The sequence below is a fragment of the Excalfactoria chinensis genome, chromosome 5 (genome assembly GCF_039878825.1).
Source record: "Excalfactoria chinensis isolate bCotChi1 chromosome 5, bCotChi1.hap2, whole genome shotgun sequence".
NCBI lineage: Eukaryota > Metazoa > Chordata > Aves > Galliformes > Phasianidae > Excalfactoria > Excalfactoria chinensis.
Genome location: NC_092829.1, coordinates 30994612 through 31014109, shown reverse-complemented (window position 1 = coordinate 31014109; position 19498 = coordinate 30994612). Strand labels below are relative to the sequence as shown.

At 44.2% G+C, this 19498-nt stretch overlaps 1 protein-coding gene across 9 annotated transcripts in view; it reads right to left on the bottom strand.

The window, feature by feature from the left end:
• Window positions 1-5312: 5312 nt before the first annotated feature.
• Window positions 5313-19498, bottom strand: part of PCNX1 (pecanex 1) — an 86682-nt gene continuing 72496 nt past the window's right edge. For all 9 annotated transcript variants that reach the window (XM_072337144.1, XM_072337138.1, XM_072337136.1 and 6 more), the window contains 6 exons: window positions 18917-19147; window positions 18279-18553; window positions 16357-16610; window positions 14829-15265; window positions 13301-13441; window positions 5313-10217 (listed from right to left, as the gene is read on the bottom strand). In XM_072337144.1, coding sequence (XP_072193245.1) covers window positions 10077-10217; window positions 13301-13441; window positions 14829-15265; window positions 16357-16610; window positions 18279-18553; window positions 18917-19147 — 1479 coding nt within the window. In that variant the 3' untranslated portion in view covers window positions 5313-10076. The remainder of the gene's footprint in view (window positions 10218-13300; window positions 13442-14828; window positions 15266-16356; window positions 16611-18278; window positions 18554-18916; window positions 19148-19498) is intronic.

The following is a 19498-nucleotide window of genomic DNA, read 5'->3' as shown; positions in this document are numbered from 1 at the left end:
ACCCATACCACGTCCACTAGAGACAGCCACAGAGCAGGGGAAGAAAAGCTTTTGTTACCCAAGCGGCCGATGCATGCCCTCACCACAGAGCTGCTCCTGTCCTTCTGCACTTGCCGTGTAGTTTTCCTCTGGCTGAAGTGGCCCCTTGGGGAGCGCTACTCTGCTAACCACAGTGTTGGGAAACACGGCTCCAACCACAAAGCGCAGCTTCCCCTTTCAGATGACAACTCACTTTTCCTTGTTCCTAAGGAAAGACCAGAAGCACTACAACAATGCCCGGCTGTGCTCTGCTCACATAGGTAGGGCTGTGCCACTGGTGCAGCCTCTCAGGTCCCCTCCCCGCTGGTTGCACAGCAGCAGCCCAGCTCAGTCCCTGTGCACCGGGCAGCCCAAGCAGACAGAAGCACCCCCAGCCCAATTCTCAGAGTGGTATGGCAAACCCCAGCAAGGCTGCACGCTGCCCCCAGGCCTGTGCTGTGCTGTCTCATCTTGTTTTCTTTCTTTTCTCATGGAAAGCATTGCCTGTGGGGGATAACCCTCACTTTCCCTGCCTGACCATCACCACTTGAAAGCCCTGATTAGATGTCCCGACTGTTATTAATCACGGGAGATCTATGGTATTTCAGCTGACTCAGAACTCTGGTGTTAGAGCTGAGGTTATCATAACTCCGTCAAATCCACTCAATAGTGGTTTCTATGTACTCAGTGGTGATGTCATATTGACCCATCTGGAGCACGCTGGTGGAGATGTGAGTTTGTTAGAAGTCTGGGCACCAGAGCCACAGGTACGCTCCTCTGCTAGGCAGCCGATTGGGCAGCAAAGCAGAAGGGCAGCTGTCACCTCCTCTCCCATCTCCAGCCTTGGAACTGGCATCTGTGAGGGCCTGGCCTGGGGAGCAGCCCTGCACACCTGCAGCCACCAGCTGGCTTCAGCCTCAGCCCACACAAAGATGGATCCTGAGAGCTTCATTCGGCTTCACTTGGAAGTAATGCTGGCAAAGCTCTGGTTTTCTACTCACCTTCCTTCTATCAGAACCAAATGAAAGCCCTCCCAGCATGAGGAGAAACAACAGAACACTTTGCATGACAGCGTTCTCTAGTGAGGGAAATACCAAGTCACTAATAAATCCCAGAAGCAATTTATTCATTGTGAATTTTCAAGCAACATGAAGGAAGGATTCCAAAGTTCCTTGGCAAGCACCATTGCAGCAGTACCGTGCGAGCCTGCTTGCTCCTTGGGAAGGCACAGACTTGCCATCCATCCATCCCTCCATGGCTGGTCCACAAGAGATCAGCAGGGAGTGCCGAGCTCTGCACACCCCAGGCACACATGCTGGCACTTGCATGGCTCCCTTCAGCCCTACACCTATGGGGAAACCTCGCCGCTAACAGCTGAGGGCCCATCATCCACAGCACCACCCCAGGGCTGCAAACTGCATTTCACCAAAGGGAAAACAAAAATGCTGCTACATCTGCAGTCTGCATTTCCTGTGATTTCCATTTCCTGGGCAATTCTGACAAGTGCCTTTTCACGTAAGCACTGGAACAAAACCAAGAGCGAAGGCTGTATACAAACAGTGACTCCCAAGCTCTAAGCATCCCTTAGCAGCTCAGTGTTCACCCAGTACAAGCAGAATGTCCCAGGGCAGCACACAGTGGCTTTTCCCCCTTGCGTATGCTCCTAGGAATAGTTAGCAGTGGGTGTGGATGGAGAGGGGGACTCTGCAGTCTCTCACCCACAGGTTGGTGTGCTTGCAACCCATTCAGCCAGTTCCTCCTTCCCTCCACTGTGGTGGCAGCGCGCACTGGTGCCAAAGGGCAGAGTGCTGGCAGCACCAACTCTCGTGCTCACCACCTCCTGCCACTGCGAGCACACGGCGTTCCATCCCGGAACAAAGGCTGTGGTTCCCAGAAAGAGAGAGGGGCTCAGCACCCTGCCGCCCACACGGGCACTGAGCACCCAGTGCTGACACACCTGCATCACCACAAAGAGACTGGGGCTGTTCCCAAGGGTGGGAGCTAAGCCTGACCCCACACACATCCCATCAGCTGTTGTTCTCTGTACCAGGACAGAGGTGACGCTATCAACACGGCCTTCATTTTTCATCAGGAACAGGCTGATCAGCAAAACCAAACCTGACTCCAAGCCCCGGTCATCTCAACGCAGCCCACCATTCCGCTGCAAAACAAAAAGGCTCACAACTGCAATTCAGAAAATGAAGCTTAGCAGAGAGGAGAGTTTCTCCAGAAAGTGTCTATTTATATCATCGCTGCGGCACTCAGATACCATGGAAATAAGTAAAGAATAATATCTTGGGGGAGTCTGTGGCACTGCAGATTTGAGCAGCAGTCGCTGTCGCTGCCAAACCTGAGCCCCCGCTGGTGCTCCTGCCCCCGGGCTGCCCACGAGCTGCCACGCTTCAGCATCGTGCTGCATTTTGCACGGATTTCACCAGACCCATTCCAGCCCCATTTCCCTTCTCTGGGCTCATGGGCACCCACCGCTCCCTGCCCTGCGCTCCAGGGACCGCTGCCAGATCACAAGCAGTCCCTGTATGAGAGCACAGTGAGAGATGCTGCTGGGAGAGCAATGCCCACACAAACTTGTGCTCTCCACCTGCAATCTGCCACCAGCTATTGCTTGTTATTCCCTGATGGAATCTGAAAGCCCTGGATCCAGAAGGGGTCAGCGCACATCCAGCCCCCTGGTCACTCACTCATTGCAAAATGATGACCCGGAAGACCAAAATGGGTTTAAATGCTATGAAGAGCAAGGATTGAACTAGCAGAACGGACCAGGCTGGAATTAGCATTCAAGGATAAAGGCAGAAAAGGAAAAACGTGGAGTATCAGGAAGAGACATGAAATTATCTCTCCAGAGTGAAGTGGCAGAAGTTGGGCATAGAGAAATGAACACAGGAGCTCTACTTCAGCAAGAAGAGGGCTCTGGTTACTTTCGTCTTCAGCCCTTTCAGCTGGCTGTCTCTAAGCAGGAAGCCTGTGAGCAGGTAACAGCGTAACAGGTAACAGACCTTAGGAAGAGCATGAAAAGCCACCAAAAAAACAACAGTGGGACAAAGCAGAAACATCCACTGACTTCAATGTGACCAAGGATAGAGAACTGAGCCTTGGGGCAGGCTCTGTGCCATACCTGTACCGCTGTCCTGAAGAACCACAAGCCAAGGGCTGTTGCTGCGCTCTCTGCTGGGCTATTAGGGCTTAAGGAGGAGAAATACGTTTGTCACACTTACTAGTGTTCTTCTGACTTCTCATTGATCTCATTACCCTCTTCCCGGCAAAGCTCCTGCTTGCTCAAGCAGCTGCCTGCACCTCATTAAGGAGTAAGCTGTTCATTTGGAGTCACATGTGCCAGCCTTTCTTTCCTTCTCTCAGGAAAGGTGATTTTAAATTAGAGCACCTGCCACAGGAGGCTGGAAAGGAATTCAGCCCAGCTGCTATCTATCTTAATGGCCCTTTGAGTGTCACCTTTACGTTCAGACTCTCCTGTGATAACCAGGTGCTTCCCACAAGCCCAGAAAGGCTTTGCTGGCTGTGCTCACTGCACGACCTGCGCTGGTAGCACGTAGGCTCCATCAGCACCAAGCACCCCATGTCCCCTGGGAACAGGGACTTCCACCTCTCCACAACGGGCAGGAGGAGCCAACAGATCAATCATGTCACCATTCCCCTTCCTGCCTGGAGGGTGACATCCGAGGCCCTGAGTGAGAACACAGGCACCAACAACCAGCCATCGTATATGAGAACTGAAAGTGAAGTAGAGTTTGTTTTGTGGCTGTGTGTTTGCTATAGTCGAGGGACATCGTTCCATCTGAAACAGAGTTTCAGCTCCTCCAGACCTTTATACACATTTCTCCTTTTAATCCCTCCTGAAGTTATTTCTCAGCAGTCATTTCTCACTGGGCCACGGAGGTGGGACTGGGACGTGGCACTGAGAAGTAGTATATGGAGAAGGACAAAGGGCTGGGATGTAGGAGATGAGACATGGCAGGAAACGAGAGGTGGGATTGGGATGCAGGATGTGGAAGTGGGACATGGGGATGGGGAGACAGGAGAAGGCTACAGGAGACGGAGCTGAGCCACGGGGCACCCACGTGAGGGGCCGGGAGTCACGCATGAGTCACGCAGGGCCTTGCACTTTGGCTCCCGTTGGGAAGAAACGTCGTTGTGGGAGCCGGTGCAGCACGCTGGGCTGTGAGAGGCAGCTGTGCCGTGCCTCCCGCTGCGCACTGGCACAGCTGCACTGAGGGCAGCTCGAGCAGGTTGCCCCTGAACAGCAGAACGGCGGCGGCCGGGCTCTGGGCACCCCGCCGCTCCATCCCCAGCGGCAGTTCAGCGCTGCGCACAGCGGAAAGCGAGGCTCGAGCTCAGAGCACAGCCCGGCTTGCAACGGGCAAGTAAAATAAAGCGAGATATCGGCACTTCGTTCTTGGTTTCCAGGACGGGCACATCTGAGTAACGCACCTCTGGCTCTTACGCTCGGGGCCGTCGCTGGAAGGTGGCCGAGCGGCGACACCTCAGCTCTCGGTTACCGCTCCGATCGCCGCTGCCTGAAGACGGACGCGGCGTTTCCCCACCGCGTTCCTCCCCACCGCCCGGGATGGCTGCCCGTCACGGAGCCGCTCCCCCTCCGGAGGACGCCCCGCCGGCACTTTGCACACGTGGCGCGGCCCGCCCCGCTGCTACCGCCCCGCCGGGGGGCGGCCGAGGAGCATCCGTGCGCGGCGGGGCGGAGACCGAAGCGGCCCCCGAACAAAGGCGGCGGTCACCGAGCGGCCCCGCGGAACGGCCGAGCGAGCGGGACGGCAGCGCGCACCGAGGCAGCGCCCCCACGGCCACGGCGGGACGAGGCCGCCCCCCGGCGGCAGCTCCGCCGCACGGCGCTCCGCCCGCTGGTGGAGAACGTGGGGAAGCGGCCGCTAAACCACGCCGGGCTCAAGAGGTTCCGGGGAAGCGCGAATAGCAGAGCGTGGAGCGGAACGACGGGGGAACGGCGTGGCAGGGTATGAAGAAAGAATGAGAGACGGGGAAAGCGCGGCGAGTGCAGAAGCCGTACCCAGGAAGCTGTTCTCATCTTCGCTCAACGGTAGCAGGGGGGCGGATGGCACTGCTCGCGGGAAGGCGTAAGAACGGGAGCGATGCCGTAGGAAAGGAACACCCGAAAACGATTCCCCCCTCAACGCCTACAGCGCCGTCAGAGCACGGCGCAAGAGACGCGGGCAGCACTGGGGGCCCCGAAGGAACCTGCGAGTGACAGCTGGGGAGGACGTAACAGTGCAATAAATGACAACGCGTGGAAAAAGTTGTTTATTTCTCAGTGTTTCTCCACTGTCAATACTGTCCTTTTGCTGCGCCAGGTTGCAAAAAGAAAAAAAAAAAAAACCAAACAAAAAAACCAACCAAAAAACCTCTCTGCCTTTTCCATTTTCAACAGCTACAATATTTACAGGCCGTTTCCAGTAACACACGCAGACACACACTCACAGACACGCAGGTACGTATATCCCTATGCCTGGCAAAGTAGCCGGTTGCTGGTAGAGGCAATATATATATATATATATAATATATTGTCACTGTCCATTACAAGCCCTCCCCCCCCGCAACGATTCTGTCTCCCTCCACCATTGAGGGGGAATCTCCACCTAAGAAGCCCCCAGCTGCTCATGGCCCTGCCCAGGGTGGTGGGCTGGGGTTCTCTATTCAAAACATACACAGCAGAAGTAAAAAAAACTGCTCCTCTCCAGGTGCTTGTGAACTGTGAGTGACGCCGTGCACTCCTGAACCCTTTTGGAGCAGCCATCTTAATCGCCTTCCGGGAAATAGGTAGGTCATGCTGGGGTGAACGAGCCACATGCTTTACTTCCCACCAAGGTGTTATGGACCCACATTTTTACTAAGGCACCTGTAACGGCCAGTTTAGTTTCTGAGAGCGTCCAGCCTCAGTAAATGTACTGCGTTAGGTTATCAAAGACTGAGCCAGACGGAAGAATAGATTGCCTATATAATAGGTATAAAATCCCTTAATAAAAATAAGAGCATAAAACCTGTGGTGGTATAACCCCAAATCCAATATAGGTAGAATAATATCTGAATAATATTAATTGTAAGAAATGCAATCTATCCTGCTCCATTTTGTGAATGGAGACTCCTCTAACTGAAAAGGATCGTGCCCAAGCAGCGATGGGTCTCATCAGGGAAATGCTCTGAAGTCGGGTCTGACTGGAGGATGTGCCCTTCTCCCCCTCACCCTGCATTCAACAAAGCTCTGCAGCCACTTGTCAGACAGCCCAGGGCACAGATCTGTGCTGTGAGTTTCCATCTCGCTGCTCACCAGTCCCTAGGCCTCTCAGAAGAGCTGTTCTGCTCCCATTAGGGTTACCAGGGTGGTGGTAAGGAAGGATGGGAGATGAACTACGTAGCGAGTGGGAAAACTGAGGTCAGCACTCAGGAACACGTTGCACGTTCCAGCAAAGCAGCTCCAGGAACCAACCTCGATGGAATCTAAACCAAAACCCGACCCTTGGCCCTTGTTCTCCTGCCAATCTGAAACCATTTCTGAAGTGCTGTATCGCAAGAGAGCCCCTGAGAATCCATCAGCACTACCGTACAGAGTAGGGGGCAGTTATAGATACCCCCGGTGTCACCGACCTTTTTGGTTTCTTTTTTAATTCAGGCCATTTTCAAAAGACTTCACAGGCTGCATTAAGCCTTCAATTGAAACATCGGCCTGTTTTTACTGACTGACACAATCCAATCTGGGGAGCTCTTAAGCACTTTCCAGACATTAAATATTTGTCATGGGAAGCAGTAAATGTGTATGTATTTATGTATGTACACACAGATATCGCCTTCAAAGAAAAGAGAAACAACAAATGGCTTTTGGGTCGGTGCACATCTAAAACAGGACTTAACTGGAATGTCCTTATGGCAACAGAACATCACACAATGAAAAGTGGCCAGAGTTCACACACTCATCTAGAGGCTCTCACGAAAGCTTTGAAGAAGCAATCGTGTTCTATGCTGAGCTCAATCTGGACTGACAGGACTACCAGGAAAATCACCACCCTTTCTACACTCATTATGGGGGGGAAATGTGACATCAAGATGGAAATCACAGAGAATAGAACAAGAAGAACAAAAAGTTTCTACCCAAGGACAGATCTATCCCGTGCGGAGTTACAAGTGTTTTGTCACACTCACAGCAGAACCAAGACACAAACTCGCACAAACCAACATACAGTCACGTATCAACCTTTAGGGGTCGGAATGCAGGAAAACCAAAGGAAAAGCTGCTAATTTCCCAAAGCCTTATAGAAGAGTAAAAATCACATGGTGACTTCTGTTGAGCAGCCCTCAACCAAACAGGAGAGCTGCGCAATGGTCGCACAGCAGGCGTTTGCTGAGTACCTCAGGAAGAAGCTATCAACCTGCAGTCCAGCCACATTAAGATCCATCTCCCAAAAGCAAGACGCTGAAAAGTCTTAAGATTAAAAAACCAAAACAAAACGAAGATCTATCAACTCTCTTTATCCCTTAGGGAAGAGCCTTTCTTTTCTCCCCATCGACTGTTTGCTAACTTAATTCCAGTTACACATTCACTAGAATTTTTATGTTATCAAGTCATTACTTCCGTTACCTGAAGTCATTGCTTCATGTTTAACAGCAGCAATAGACACTGCTGGTATCTTGCATTGCAGACAATGGCATAGATTGTTCAGAGTCAAGGTGAACTTACTGAAAGTTACCTCAATCGAGTTAAAAACAAGAACAGCACAACAAAAAGCCCCACCCTGGTGTAGTTCCCTTCTCAATCATTTACCTTAAGGCTCCAGTACAGGAGGAAAAAAAACAAAACACCAAACAACTTTCTAAGACAAAGGTCCAATTGGGGCCTATTTCTTTCACAAGAATCTTGCTGAAGCAATCAATATTCCTAGTCATAGAGGAAACCCTGTAATCTACCTATGGGCAAAGACAGAATAAAACCCTAACCAAAACACCTGCAATCTAAAATGTACAAACGTCCTTTGTTCCTGACAGCAAAGTTACCAGACTACTGACCAAGGTTCGTGTGCTGTACTACACCCCCGATACAGATGAACTATATACTACAGTGTGCACTTATGATGAGCTATGTGGAACAACAAGACTATTTCAAAGGTGGCAGATCCAGAACTGTGCATTTCTACCAAGTGCACGTGCACACAACGACTAGTAATATGCATCTGTAGAACGCACAGTACTTGGAGCACAACTTGCATAGTGTATGATGTAAGCAAGGCCCCAGCGTAATTCACTGGGGAGTTTTAAGAACTGCCTAGCTACCAGGCACACAGAACTACCCTTTTGTAGCTAGCAAGCATACAGTGACTTGAATCAGAACACCAGGAATTTTTAAGTAGACATCTCTTGCTTTTTTTTTTTTCCTTTCCCCCTCCCTCATCCCATATAACTTCACTCTTACACCAGGTACATAACGGATAGGGTTTATCTGAGAAATAACTGCAACCACCTCTGTGGTATATCAGAAGTTTCTTCTGATTACATTACTTAGAAAGAAGCGGAGGTGACTGGGAAGAAGATGGCTGCTCCCAAAAGCTCGGACTGCGTGCAGATTCTGCACAGAATCCTACATAGTTACAGAGCAGAAACAGGAAACAATCACAATAGGTACATTTTTTTTCTTATGGATTAAGAGGAGTCATCGGAACTGCAAGTCAAAACCAAACCAGTTTCCCTCTCACGCTCCCACGGTAGTTCTGAGTTACTTGTTTCCCTGAATACACACATTTAAAAAAATACAATAAAACCCAGGATATGTAACACATGGATAATTCAACTTCACAGTTATAAATACTCAAATTACACTTACATAGAATGTATAATCACAGAAAATAAAATTCAAGTCATAGAAAAGAATGAAGACTAAAGGGAAAGAAAAGGCAAGGTGGCAGAAGAAGTGATACAAGTTTAGGGCTGTGCCTTCTATAAAAGCCTTTTAAAAGTTGTTGGGTTTTTTCTTTTTTTTTTTTTTTTTTTTTTTTTTCTTTTTTCTTTTTTAATAGGATAGAATTAAAAAAACCCTTTTGTGTATCTCCCCTACAGAACTCAACTATCTGCCAGAGAAGAGCCAATGAAACAACACAGTCAGTTCTGGGCATAAAGAAGCAAGGTAGCTTAAGCTAGCTAAGGGAGGACAGATGGAAGATAGTGTACTCGGGTCCACTTTTAAAGCTGGATGTGTTGTATAGATTTGAGGTACCACTGCCACAGTAGGTTCTGTTGTAGTACAGGGATACTCAGGTACATGTCTAGATGTTTCTTATTTTACCATTTATTGTGAAGAGGATGCAGCAAATGCACTTGTACGAAATACAGAACATAGAACCAAACCCATGGCACAGCCCTTACCATCAACATGTATATGGAGAGGGAGGGGATTAATCCCAAAGGCAATTTAAATAATGGTATTTTATATACTTATATTTATATATATAAATAAATGTTCTCAGCAATCTCAGGGTTGTTTTTAGTGCATTGCTGTAAAAAATTAGTGCAGTTCTCATTAATGTTTTAGCTCATAAGGAATAAGAATCTATACATCTGTTCAGTCTCTTCTTGCCACTCCTGAAACCTTTACACTGTGTTTCACCAAACTGAATGTTTGTAGTCAATTTCTTTAAAATAAGGTGGATGAATTCCACGCACTCTGTGACAAGACATGGCAATTTTTGGCAAAAACAATTAGAAAAATATGAGGTGCTCTGATCTTAGAACTGAAACGTTTGTTGATTTAAAGCATTACACAATGCATAAACAAAATTTATAAACAAAAAGATATGTCTCAACAAATCTATCCTTCATGCAAATGTTTCTTCAGCAGCTAACAACTTAACAATTTCTTACATTTGTTTATTTGGGGAAAAGGACTCGGACAAATCCGTGTTTCAAGTCCTCTCCTACAACTGGACCAAAGTTTTATGTCCTGGGAGCTGCTGCTTCTGGACCCTTCTCTCTTCTGAGTCGTTGGAGAAGGGGAAGTTTTAAGTCTCAGAGATTTACACTTCAGCCCCAAGTTCAAGGACTCCAGTTTCAACAACAGCAACATATTTATCTTCAATTTGAACCAGCAGGATGGTCTTATCTATGTGGGACCGACTACTTGGATCTCTGCTGCAAGGCACCCAGCGGTGAATCACCTGGAAAGAAAAAAATCAAGTGAAAGAAAGCGTGAGTTTCATAGGAACAGCTGCCATTTCAAAGTTGTAGCTGATAAATCAGGGCCCTTGCAAGGCAAAGGGAGTAATAACACAAGGGCTACTGACTTAGCTGCTCATTTTTCAGTGTTCACATGCCTCCTGATTAGCTGTTTGTCTCAGTCTTGCTGGAGATCTGCAGCTTACCAGAGGGCAGTCAGCACTGGATTTGGATTTTAACACAACTTGAGCCAAATCAGAGCTGAACAGATCATGCAAAATAAATAACAACTGGAAAATATTGTACATGTACAGATTAAGAATATTTTGAAATAATAATTTCGAAGCCACAATACTTCTAAAGTATCCCAGTATTCTGCAGCACACAGCAGCACAGAATAAACTTTATCAGGAGTTAAGCATAAAACCTGTAAAACTGGTCTTAGAGATAATATATATATTTTTTTGTTATGAAGAGAAATGCTGTTGCACTGAGAGTAGGAATATACCATCCTTAGACACAAAGCATTTCCCAGTCAAGTCCAAATACTGCGTCCTTGGTGCCCAAGATAAAACTATCACCTTTGATATAGTCAGAAGTGGCCTGTTACACCAAAGGCCAGAATATCAAGGCATGTTAGAAACTAAGTCTGTATGTGCACAAACTGTACATAAATTGTAACTCACAGTCGGTTTTACCATCTATTACATAATGACTGATATTCATTTAATTCTGATTTAATATTTTCTATGACTGATCACACGCAAATTTAAGTCAGCAGATAGTGAGAAGCTGATAAGAATCTTTTGATCTTTTGGGGTTGTTTTGCGCATGTCAGTGTTGGGAAAAGAAAATAAATCAAAAGCACTTTAGCACATACAAACATAATGCAGAGTAAACCTTAACCTTAAATTCCTGGAAAAAAGGAGCTCCAATCTAAAGAAGATGGCTAAATTTCATTTCCTTGAAGAAGCCCTACAAAGTCTTTGTGTAGTGAATATACTAGCAAAGCTTAGCAAATTAAAAAGCAAAGTTCAGAGAAGTGCTTTTTGAACATAATAGAGACATTTTTAACAACTGAGAATACACAGTACTCACAAAGCAGATGCTTCTCCTTTACAATCACCCTTAGATGAGTATTAACTAAGGGTCTCTGAGCTGTGAGGATCAACGCAATCTACCCTACTTCTCGCAACACATTTTGATACTTTTGCAGTTTAAGAAACCATATACAGAATACCTATTTTTATTCTGATGACTCAAAACCTGTCATAATTCAATTCCCAGATTCCATATCCCTATGAAAACAAACAAACAAAAAACCATAACAACAAAAACAAGAGGAACTATACAGCTGTTGCTTCTTATCCATTTTCTCTTTGTTCTTGCCTTAAACCATTCTGTCCCGCTCCCTCTTTTGCTTTCTTCTGCTTTTGACTACTGTTTCTTTTCCCTTTCCATGCAGTAGTGAAGTCTGTATGCTACTCAGAATGTGTCCATAACTGTTACATAGGTACCAGAGTACATGTTTTTCTGACGCTGAATTTCATACAGGGATGCTTACAGAACAGTGCTTTAGCAGGCAGACTGCTTGATGAGCAGCATCCCAACAGGTAAGAATCAGTTCTGTGTATTTGCAGAAAGTGCAGGGTTAGAAAGGAAAGACTGTCCTAAAAAGTAATGGATTTACTGATGAGGTATGCTCATAACAAGCAGCAGAAACTATGTCATTCAAGTTAAATCCATTTGTCACAATGGTACATAAGAAGAAAGGGAGAAAAGTACCAGATCGCTCAAGGTTAAGACATTCTTCTAAAAACCCTGCCAATGTACTGCACCAATAATAGACAAGAAACATCCACTCACTCTCAATCTTTCTGTTAACAGCTACTGTACATCAGCATGCTGCAGCTTGCAAGACAAACTGCAGAACCACAGAAATAAAAAACCATCCAGTGTTGAACAAAAGGACTCGTGATTCCAGAATGCATTTCAGTTTGACCTTTTACGTTCATCTTTATGATATTATTTATCCGCAACAGCTCATAAGGAAATCCCAAAAAGCATACTGTCTAATCCCAACTTGATTATGAATATTTACAACAGCATTCTCCTACACATTACATACAAGTCTGTTCTACAAGTTAGTCCTTAGGGTGGTCAACTGTGAGTGTTATTTGTGGAAGGGCCCTTCCTGCACATACACATAACAGTACTTCAAATCTACCTTAATGTAAAGCTCCCGTATCCACTTTTTGAATGACATCTCCAGCTGAAATAAGCAGACTATCAAAAGATCATTCTTATAAAGTGTCAGAATAGACACATTCCAAATGAAAATACAGTGGCATCAGTAAACCAATGCAAGTACAAGTCAGCAGCTCTTACCTTGTACTATTTACCACTGGAATACTCACTGCATAATTTTTAGACGAGAAGATCTATAAACAGTATGCCTTGGGTAAAAAGCTAGAAGAATCTACAATGGGAGATGCTTTCCAACTAATCAGTGAATTTTTATTTTCATATGCAGATATAACATCCCTAGGGAAAAGTGAGACTGAGTTTCAAGTCATACGCTTATACAAGTTTTAGTTATAGCATATTTCCTTCATAAAGGAAACATCAATTAAGTACTTATTACAAAACAAAGATAATTTGGCTCAACTTTCAGAGTAATTTAAAGACCAGATACTTTTATCCATTCAATTAAAGACTGGTTGGCTTCAGTATTTTCTAAGGGATTGACAGTTTAAGGAAAGGGAAATGAAGGCTGGATGACTAAGCAGAATGCCTGAGGTAACAGTTCATGACAAGAGCTGGAAGAAGGCAAGGAAGAAGCGGCTGACAATATTTGAATCATCTTGTATCTTTTCAATACAGTTGCAGAAATGCGCTTCTGCTCCAAATTAGGATTCTAGAACTGCTCTTCCAGCAACACTGACTTAGAAGACAGCTGCTAATCCAACTTACTACTAGCACATCATTAGCCTTGACACCCAGACAGACTGCCTTGTCAAGATACTTTTTTCTTTTAAATAAATTAGCTTGTCAACTTCGAAACAAACAAACAAAAAAAACTCACATGGCCTTCCATGCCTTCCTGAGGACTCCAGTCTTTCCAGCTGTTTCTTCCAGCTTTTAGCCGTATCACCTCATCTGGCCACTGCAGCTCTTTCCTTTTTGACACGTTGATCCCTTCCAGTACTTGACTGGGATCCATTAACTATAAGTAAGAATTCAGTTTTGACTGTTAGTTCAGCCAAAATTTAAAAGACAGGGATTAACTGTAACTTTTTGCATACTTCCACAGAACTGACTTGAACACAAAGAAATCGACATCTGATTTCAATGCTGCAAAAGCTACAAAAATACTTGAGCAGCAGAAATGATGGAAATTGGGCTGTGCTTTCAGACACAGATGACAATATACCGGATCGCTGCTGCCTGGCTCCCTTCCCCAGCCCTTCTGTCAGTTATGCTGGTCCACAGTAGAGTCCAAACCAGCTCAAAATACACAATGGCAGCACGTGGTCCAGTATCAGGGAAAGTTTAGTGATGACAAACTGTTAGTTTAGGCTCATCACTTGCAGAGAATTAAACCTTAAGAAACATAGGCTTAGAGAATTCACAAGTAGGCTAAAAAGCTGTTTTCCTACTAGCATGGTGTGTTGAGACCCACCCTGTGTTTTGAAGTTAACTGTCCTTTCTATAGGAGCAGGAGAAAACTCCTGAAAACTCCTTCCTATTTAAGGACAGCAAGAACTGCATAACATCCAGTATCCCATAGTATACAGCAACCTTGTCTGTGCCTTCCTCACACAAGGGAAACAGTTTCATAGAAGTGCCCTTGTCTGTAAACAAAAGTACTAAGCAGAAATCTGCAAAATTAGTTAACTTTGTCTACATTAACTTAGTTAACTATGACCAAAGATGCAGTTTACACTAAAATGAGGTGATGTCAGCAATGAAGTCAAGTTTGTCATGACCTGACCTATTAAATTACTTTTTGGTCTTTCCCAGTAATATACTGCCAAGAACACGTATGTGCACCTACTGAAAGCTACAAGGGCAAGAATATTTCTGGATTTTTCACAGTACTGCTAAGGCTGCCAATAATTAACTTAGTCAACAGAACACTGTTTGCTGTTCAATAAGCCAGCCTTGCAGCAATAACCATTTAAGAACACATACACATGTAAAAATGAAAGCAACAACATTTTAAACATCTATTTTAGAGGACGATCTACTTGGTAGAAAAGAAAAACACCAGTTGCTTTCAGTCCTGCAGGTGAAGCTCTTCAGCTTTATCATCATGAGTAAAACCAGACTACGCATGGAGGAAAAACTGAGTTCAGCTGACATTCTCAAGCCTGTACTATAGGATTATAAAGTAAGTAATATAAACAGAGCGAAACATACAGCAAAAGTGCTTGTCCAGAAAAGGATTTCCTTACATTAGTTCTCCATTTGTAGCTGCACAACTATTGTATTGATAGGCATATCAGACTGACATGTACTTAAAGTCATAACTTCAGCAATACACATGGTAACACTAACAAAAGCATACGACTAAGGAAATTCAGGTTAACTTTTTCTTCTGGACTATTCACCTGGATTCTGTAAATAACGTCATCCTTTTTGGCTTGCATTTGATTTGCAGGGCTTGCATTTCCAGCTGACTGAGTTTCAGCCGCATTACTCCCTCCTTCTGTCCCTAGAAAGCCCACAAGGGCATGCTGTTTACAGGCTGGGATGCTTTGGCTGGAGCTGCTGGAAGAGGGCAGACCATGCTGCATGCTGACTCCAGACTGGCCAGTAGGTTCCATTTGGTTCACCATAGATAGGCGGGACTGGATGGACGATGGGAGGTTACGAAGGGATATCTGACTGGTGGAAGAGCGCCGACAAGGCACAAAGCCCGTTGTGGATGTGCGAAGAGATGAATGACGACTGCCGTAGCAATAAGATGAATGGCTAGCTACTGAGGCACGGGCAGGGGAATGTCTGACAAGGCTCGACTGCACAGAATGAGAGCTGTGGCTGGTGCCTAAAAATAAAAGATACAGAATCAGGAGAGTTTGATCAAGCCTCCCACATACATTAGATTTATGATACACAACTGATTTAGCAATTAGATACAAAATTGATGGGTCTAATTCAACAGCATTTAAAACAATGGTATTGTAGGATTAGGTATCTTGCACTTAACGTAGCAGAGCAGTTGAATGCGTTTCACTCATTTTATTATAGAGTCTCATGTTCTGTCCTATTCCCAATCCCTGTGAGACAAATCACTTGAAAAATGCTTCAGCCTTGCTCTCACCACGTTAGCAATTTGTTTCTTAACATTAACACTTAAGTACCCAACACTGAAGACAGTACAGGAGATAGAGATGTTAGTGTTTCAAAAATGCAAGTATTCTTTCTCAATATGCTTGAACGGATGTTCAGAGACTCAGACTAAATTGGAAAACATTAGAGCAGATATTTTTAAGCAATAAGAAAATTTTAAAGTAAAAAATAGCAGTTAATGAATATTATTTAGTGTCATTCCTAAACGAAGAACTTGTATCAACCTCTTCAGAGATGCAGAGGTACTCACAGCTACATAAAGGAAATACCCACTGTGTTCAGCTACATGCACATTGATATTCTTTGAGCAAAGGCAGCATTTGCAAAGCTTTTTCTTGGTTCTACTGCTTTTCACCTCACTGGCTTCAGATCAGCACAGATTCTGTTAGGATTTAGCTAAAATACAATTGAGATAAATGATCCACTCCAGTATACAAGTAAGAAAAATACAAAGACATTAAAAACCATCAAGTTTAATGTTAACAATAAGACAGAAGTCATAAGATGAATCAATCTGTACAGATTTGTTGCAAAAAAGTGTAGCCTGTTTTGCAAAAATAACTAAACATTAACAGGGTAAGCCTCTGCTTGGAAACTTTCCATTGGACAAAACAGCACTGCAGTGTGAGAGGAACCCAAGCAGGCATTAACAAAACAATCAAGGTTTGTATGTCTGTCTGTTTAGTCTTTTCTTTCAGTCTAGGCCAGATCCAAAGAATGGAGAGGCCAGTTCTGGCTACAGGAACGTACTTGTGAAAAATTGTGATAGTTGTATTTTAACATTACCCAGAGTGGATGGATGAGTTGGTGGATGAGCTGCAGGAAGAGCAGTGGGATGAGTCCCAGGATGAGGTGCCATAGGAGGGTGCTGTACTGGTCCAGGTCCCTGCCCTGTAGGTGCATTCACACCTCCTTGCGACATGCTGCTCTGCGACTCATTGATAGTGGCATTGTTACTTGTGCAAGAAGCCCCACCTCCAGCATCAGAATCTTCAATATTTCCACCACTGTTACAGCCAGCTCCACAGCCCTTCCTTAGTCTGAAACCACAATGCAACTAACATTAAGTCACATCATATGAACATAAGGAATCTAAGAAATGCCACACTCAGCACTGTCTGTAAAGTCAGTTTTGTGGGGCTTTTTTAATCAGATTTTTAAGAGAACACTATTTTCTCACAACAGGCTTTGCAAGTATGAACACAGCTTTCTAGGAGACTGTAATTTTCTTCATGACAGCCATTCAAATAACAGCTATGATAAACCAAGAGCTGAGATAAAATAGCTCTCAGGATGAGAGAAGGAAAAAACTAACCTCTGAATCAATAGTTCTAAATACAAAATGCTTGAAGAATATCTTGTTATTTTGCAGCAGTTTAGTAAATTATGCTCCTTTAACATGCTAGTTATATACAGTCTCATACAGCAAAAACTTATTTAGATGAGCAATATCTATATATTTTAATTTGGATTCTTCTTACTTTCAGTAACATAATTTTCAAATACATGTTCCAATTATTTGCATCTTGCGAAGTCTTCTGTGAATTCTGAACATTCAGATGGCAACCAACATTTCCCAGCATGCATAATCATGCAGGCTTTTCACTATACTGTTTGCACAACCTCAGACAGACACACAACACAGCATGTTCCTTCTTCCTTTCAGTTCCTACTTTTTATTATTTTTTTCTTTTGGTCCCACTGAAAATACACCAAGAAATCCTTTCTTTTTTTTTCCTTTGCCCCTGGGATCCAGAACAGCTTGGATCCAAATACTGTTTTGTGTTATACTTTCACCTGCTGCTCTACCCACATGTCAGACAAGCAGCTGGTGACAGAAGACATATGCCATGGACTAAGGTAAATGCAGCACATGTTGAATATGTTCTGTTTAGATGTGCTGTAGATGTCTATGTGTACATACGACCATCAGAAAAGCAAGAGGACTGTTCCAACTATGGGACCAGCTCCTGAAACTGGGAAGGACATGTTTCTGAATGCCATGCAAAGTTGCTGTGGTTGCTTTTGCAGCTACAGTCATAAGGAGACAGAAGTGAAGTAAAAGTTCTCATGGTCTACAAAATAGAGCACAGCAATGCTTTGTACTAGGTTACCTGAAGGTCATATGCAGAGTGGATTACACTAACATCACTAGTTACATCTTCTAGCTGACATGCATGATAAACATTATATATATATGTAGATATATATATATACACACATACACGCACACATATATACACATACACATTTTAACTTTGAACAATAACTAAAGTTTGAGGTGCTGTGTATAAGCGCACCAACATTAATATTTACACCTGCACACTGCACATTTACTGGACAGAAATCCTAGATAAGATAGCAAAAGTAATGAAAGTAACAATAATAAAAAGTAACACAGAAGTTGCATTACCTTCTGTTATCAGAACTGACATTAGAATTGTAATTATAATTCTTGCACACAAACTTTATCCTGTAAGTTTTTCTAAGCTGTCACTCAGTTTGTGCTTTAATGTTTACAAGCCTTCAAGGTTAGCTCTTTGTGCCAGGGCACTTGCCATATTCTACGGATGTGCTTGAAATAAAAGACTTATTTATTTGCATGTAACTGAATACTGTAAAAATATGCCCTGGTTAGCATGGATGAAACTAGTTAATGACATATGAAAACACAAACATACACTTGTGAGTACACTTTCTCAGCTCACCTATGCCATGTAGACACTATGAAGTTTCTGATATTTCCTAAGCTGATAGCTCCTCCAAGAATCTCCTTAAGCTGTTCATGACTATCCGAATAGGATGTAGTCAAAGGTGAGACATAGATTGGGTAACCAATTGGCTGGTCACAGGAGGAGTTGATCATGTTCCTCAGAGCTTGTTTTGCATTTTGAATGCTTCCTCTTTCTGGATTGCGATTACGCAGGAAGACAAGCTCCTGTTGTTGCCCTGCCCACAGGCCACGCACACACTCCTTATTCACCTGTAAAAGATAAATGACAAGCCAAGTAAAAATGCTGTGTCAGCAAGAGAAACATGACTAGACTGCTTTGCTTTATGTAGACTTCTACATGTGTACATATAATTGCACTACAGAACTACAACTGTTCATATTCACAAAAGGGCTGATCTGATGGACACAGGCTGCAACAGTAAGAATAAAGCAAGTGTAGGAACTGAATGAGAAATAAAACATTTGAAGTCAGGAACTGATTTCCTGATGAAACACTCTGTAGTAGAAGTTGCCCCAGCAGCAACAGGCCAGTAACAATGAAGTAACTATTTGAGTGAAAGCATGTAGTGGTGTATCTTAATTCTACCATTGTGGAATATACACAAAGCTTACCTTAATGACCCTGAAACTGAGATAGCGCTTATTTAGCATAATAATTTTGTACTCGTTGGTACCATCATCCATCACATGACGCAGAGCGAGGAGGGAAGGAGAATTGGAAAGAACAGCACTCCGCCAAGCAGGGTCCCCTTCGTGTGCTATGACTAGATTTTCTTCATGGGTTGTTATGGCTTCATAGAGAACAGAAGGATCATCGTACTCATCTGGAGAAGTGAAGTGATCCTGTTTCCAAGAACAATTGGTAAATTATGACTGATATTTCCAACGTAACTATGTATAAAAAGCAAACAACTTGCACCTCAGGAAAGGTTTGCTCCCTTTAACCTAAAAAGGAATGATTGAAAGGACCAGCCTATTATTTATTCAGTTGAATTTTACCCTATACTTGTAGAACTGTGGAACAGTTTTATTTGGAAGGGACCTTTAAGACCACCCAGTTCCAGTCTTCCTGTAATAGGCTAGGACAGACCAGGTTGCTCAAAGACCCATCTGGCCTGGCCCTGAGCATCTAGGGATGAAAGACATGACAGGATATTCACCCATTTTCAGTTGTCTGCTTCTGTCACATACCCC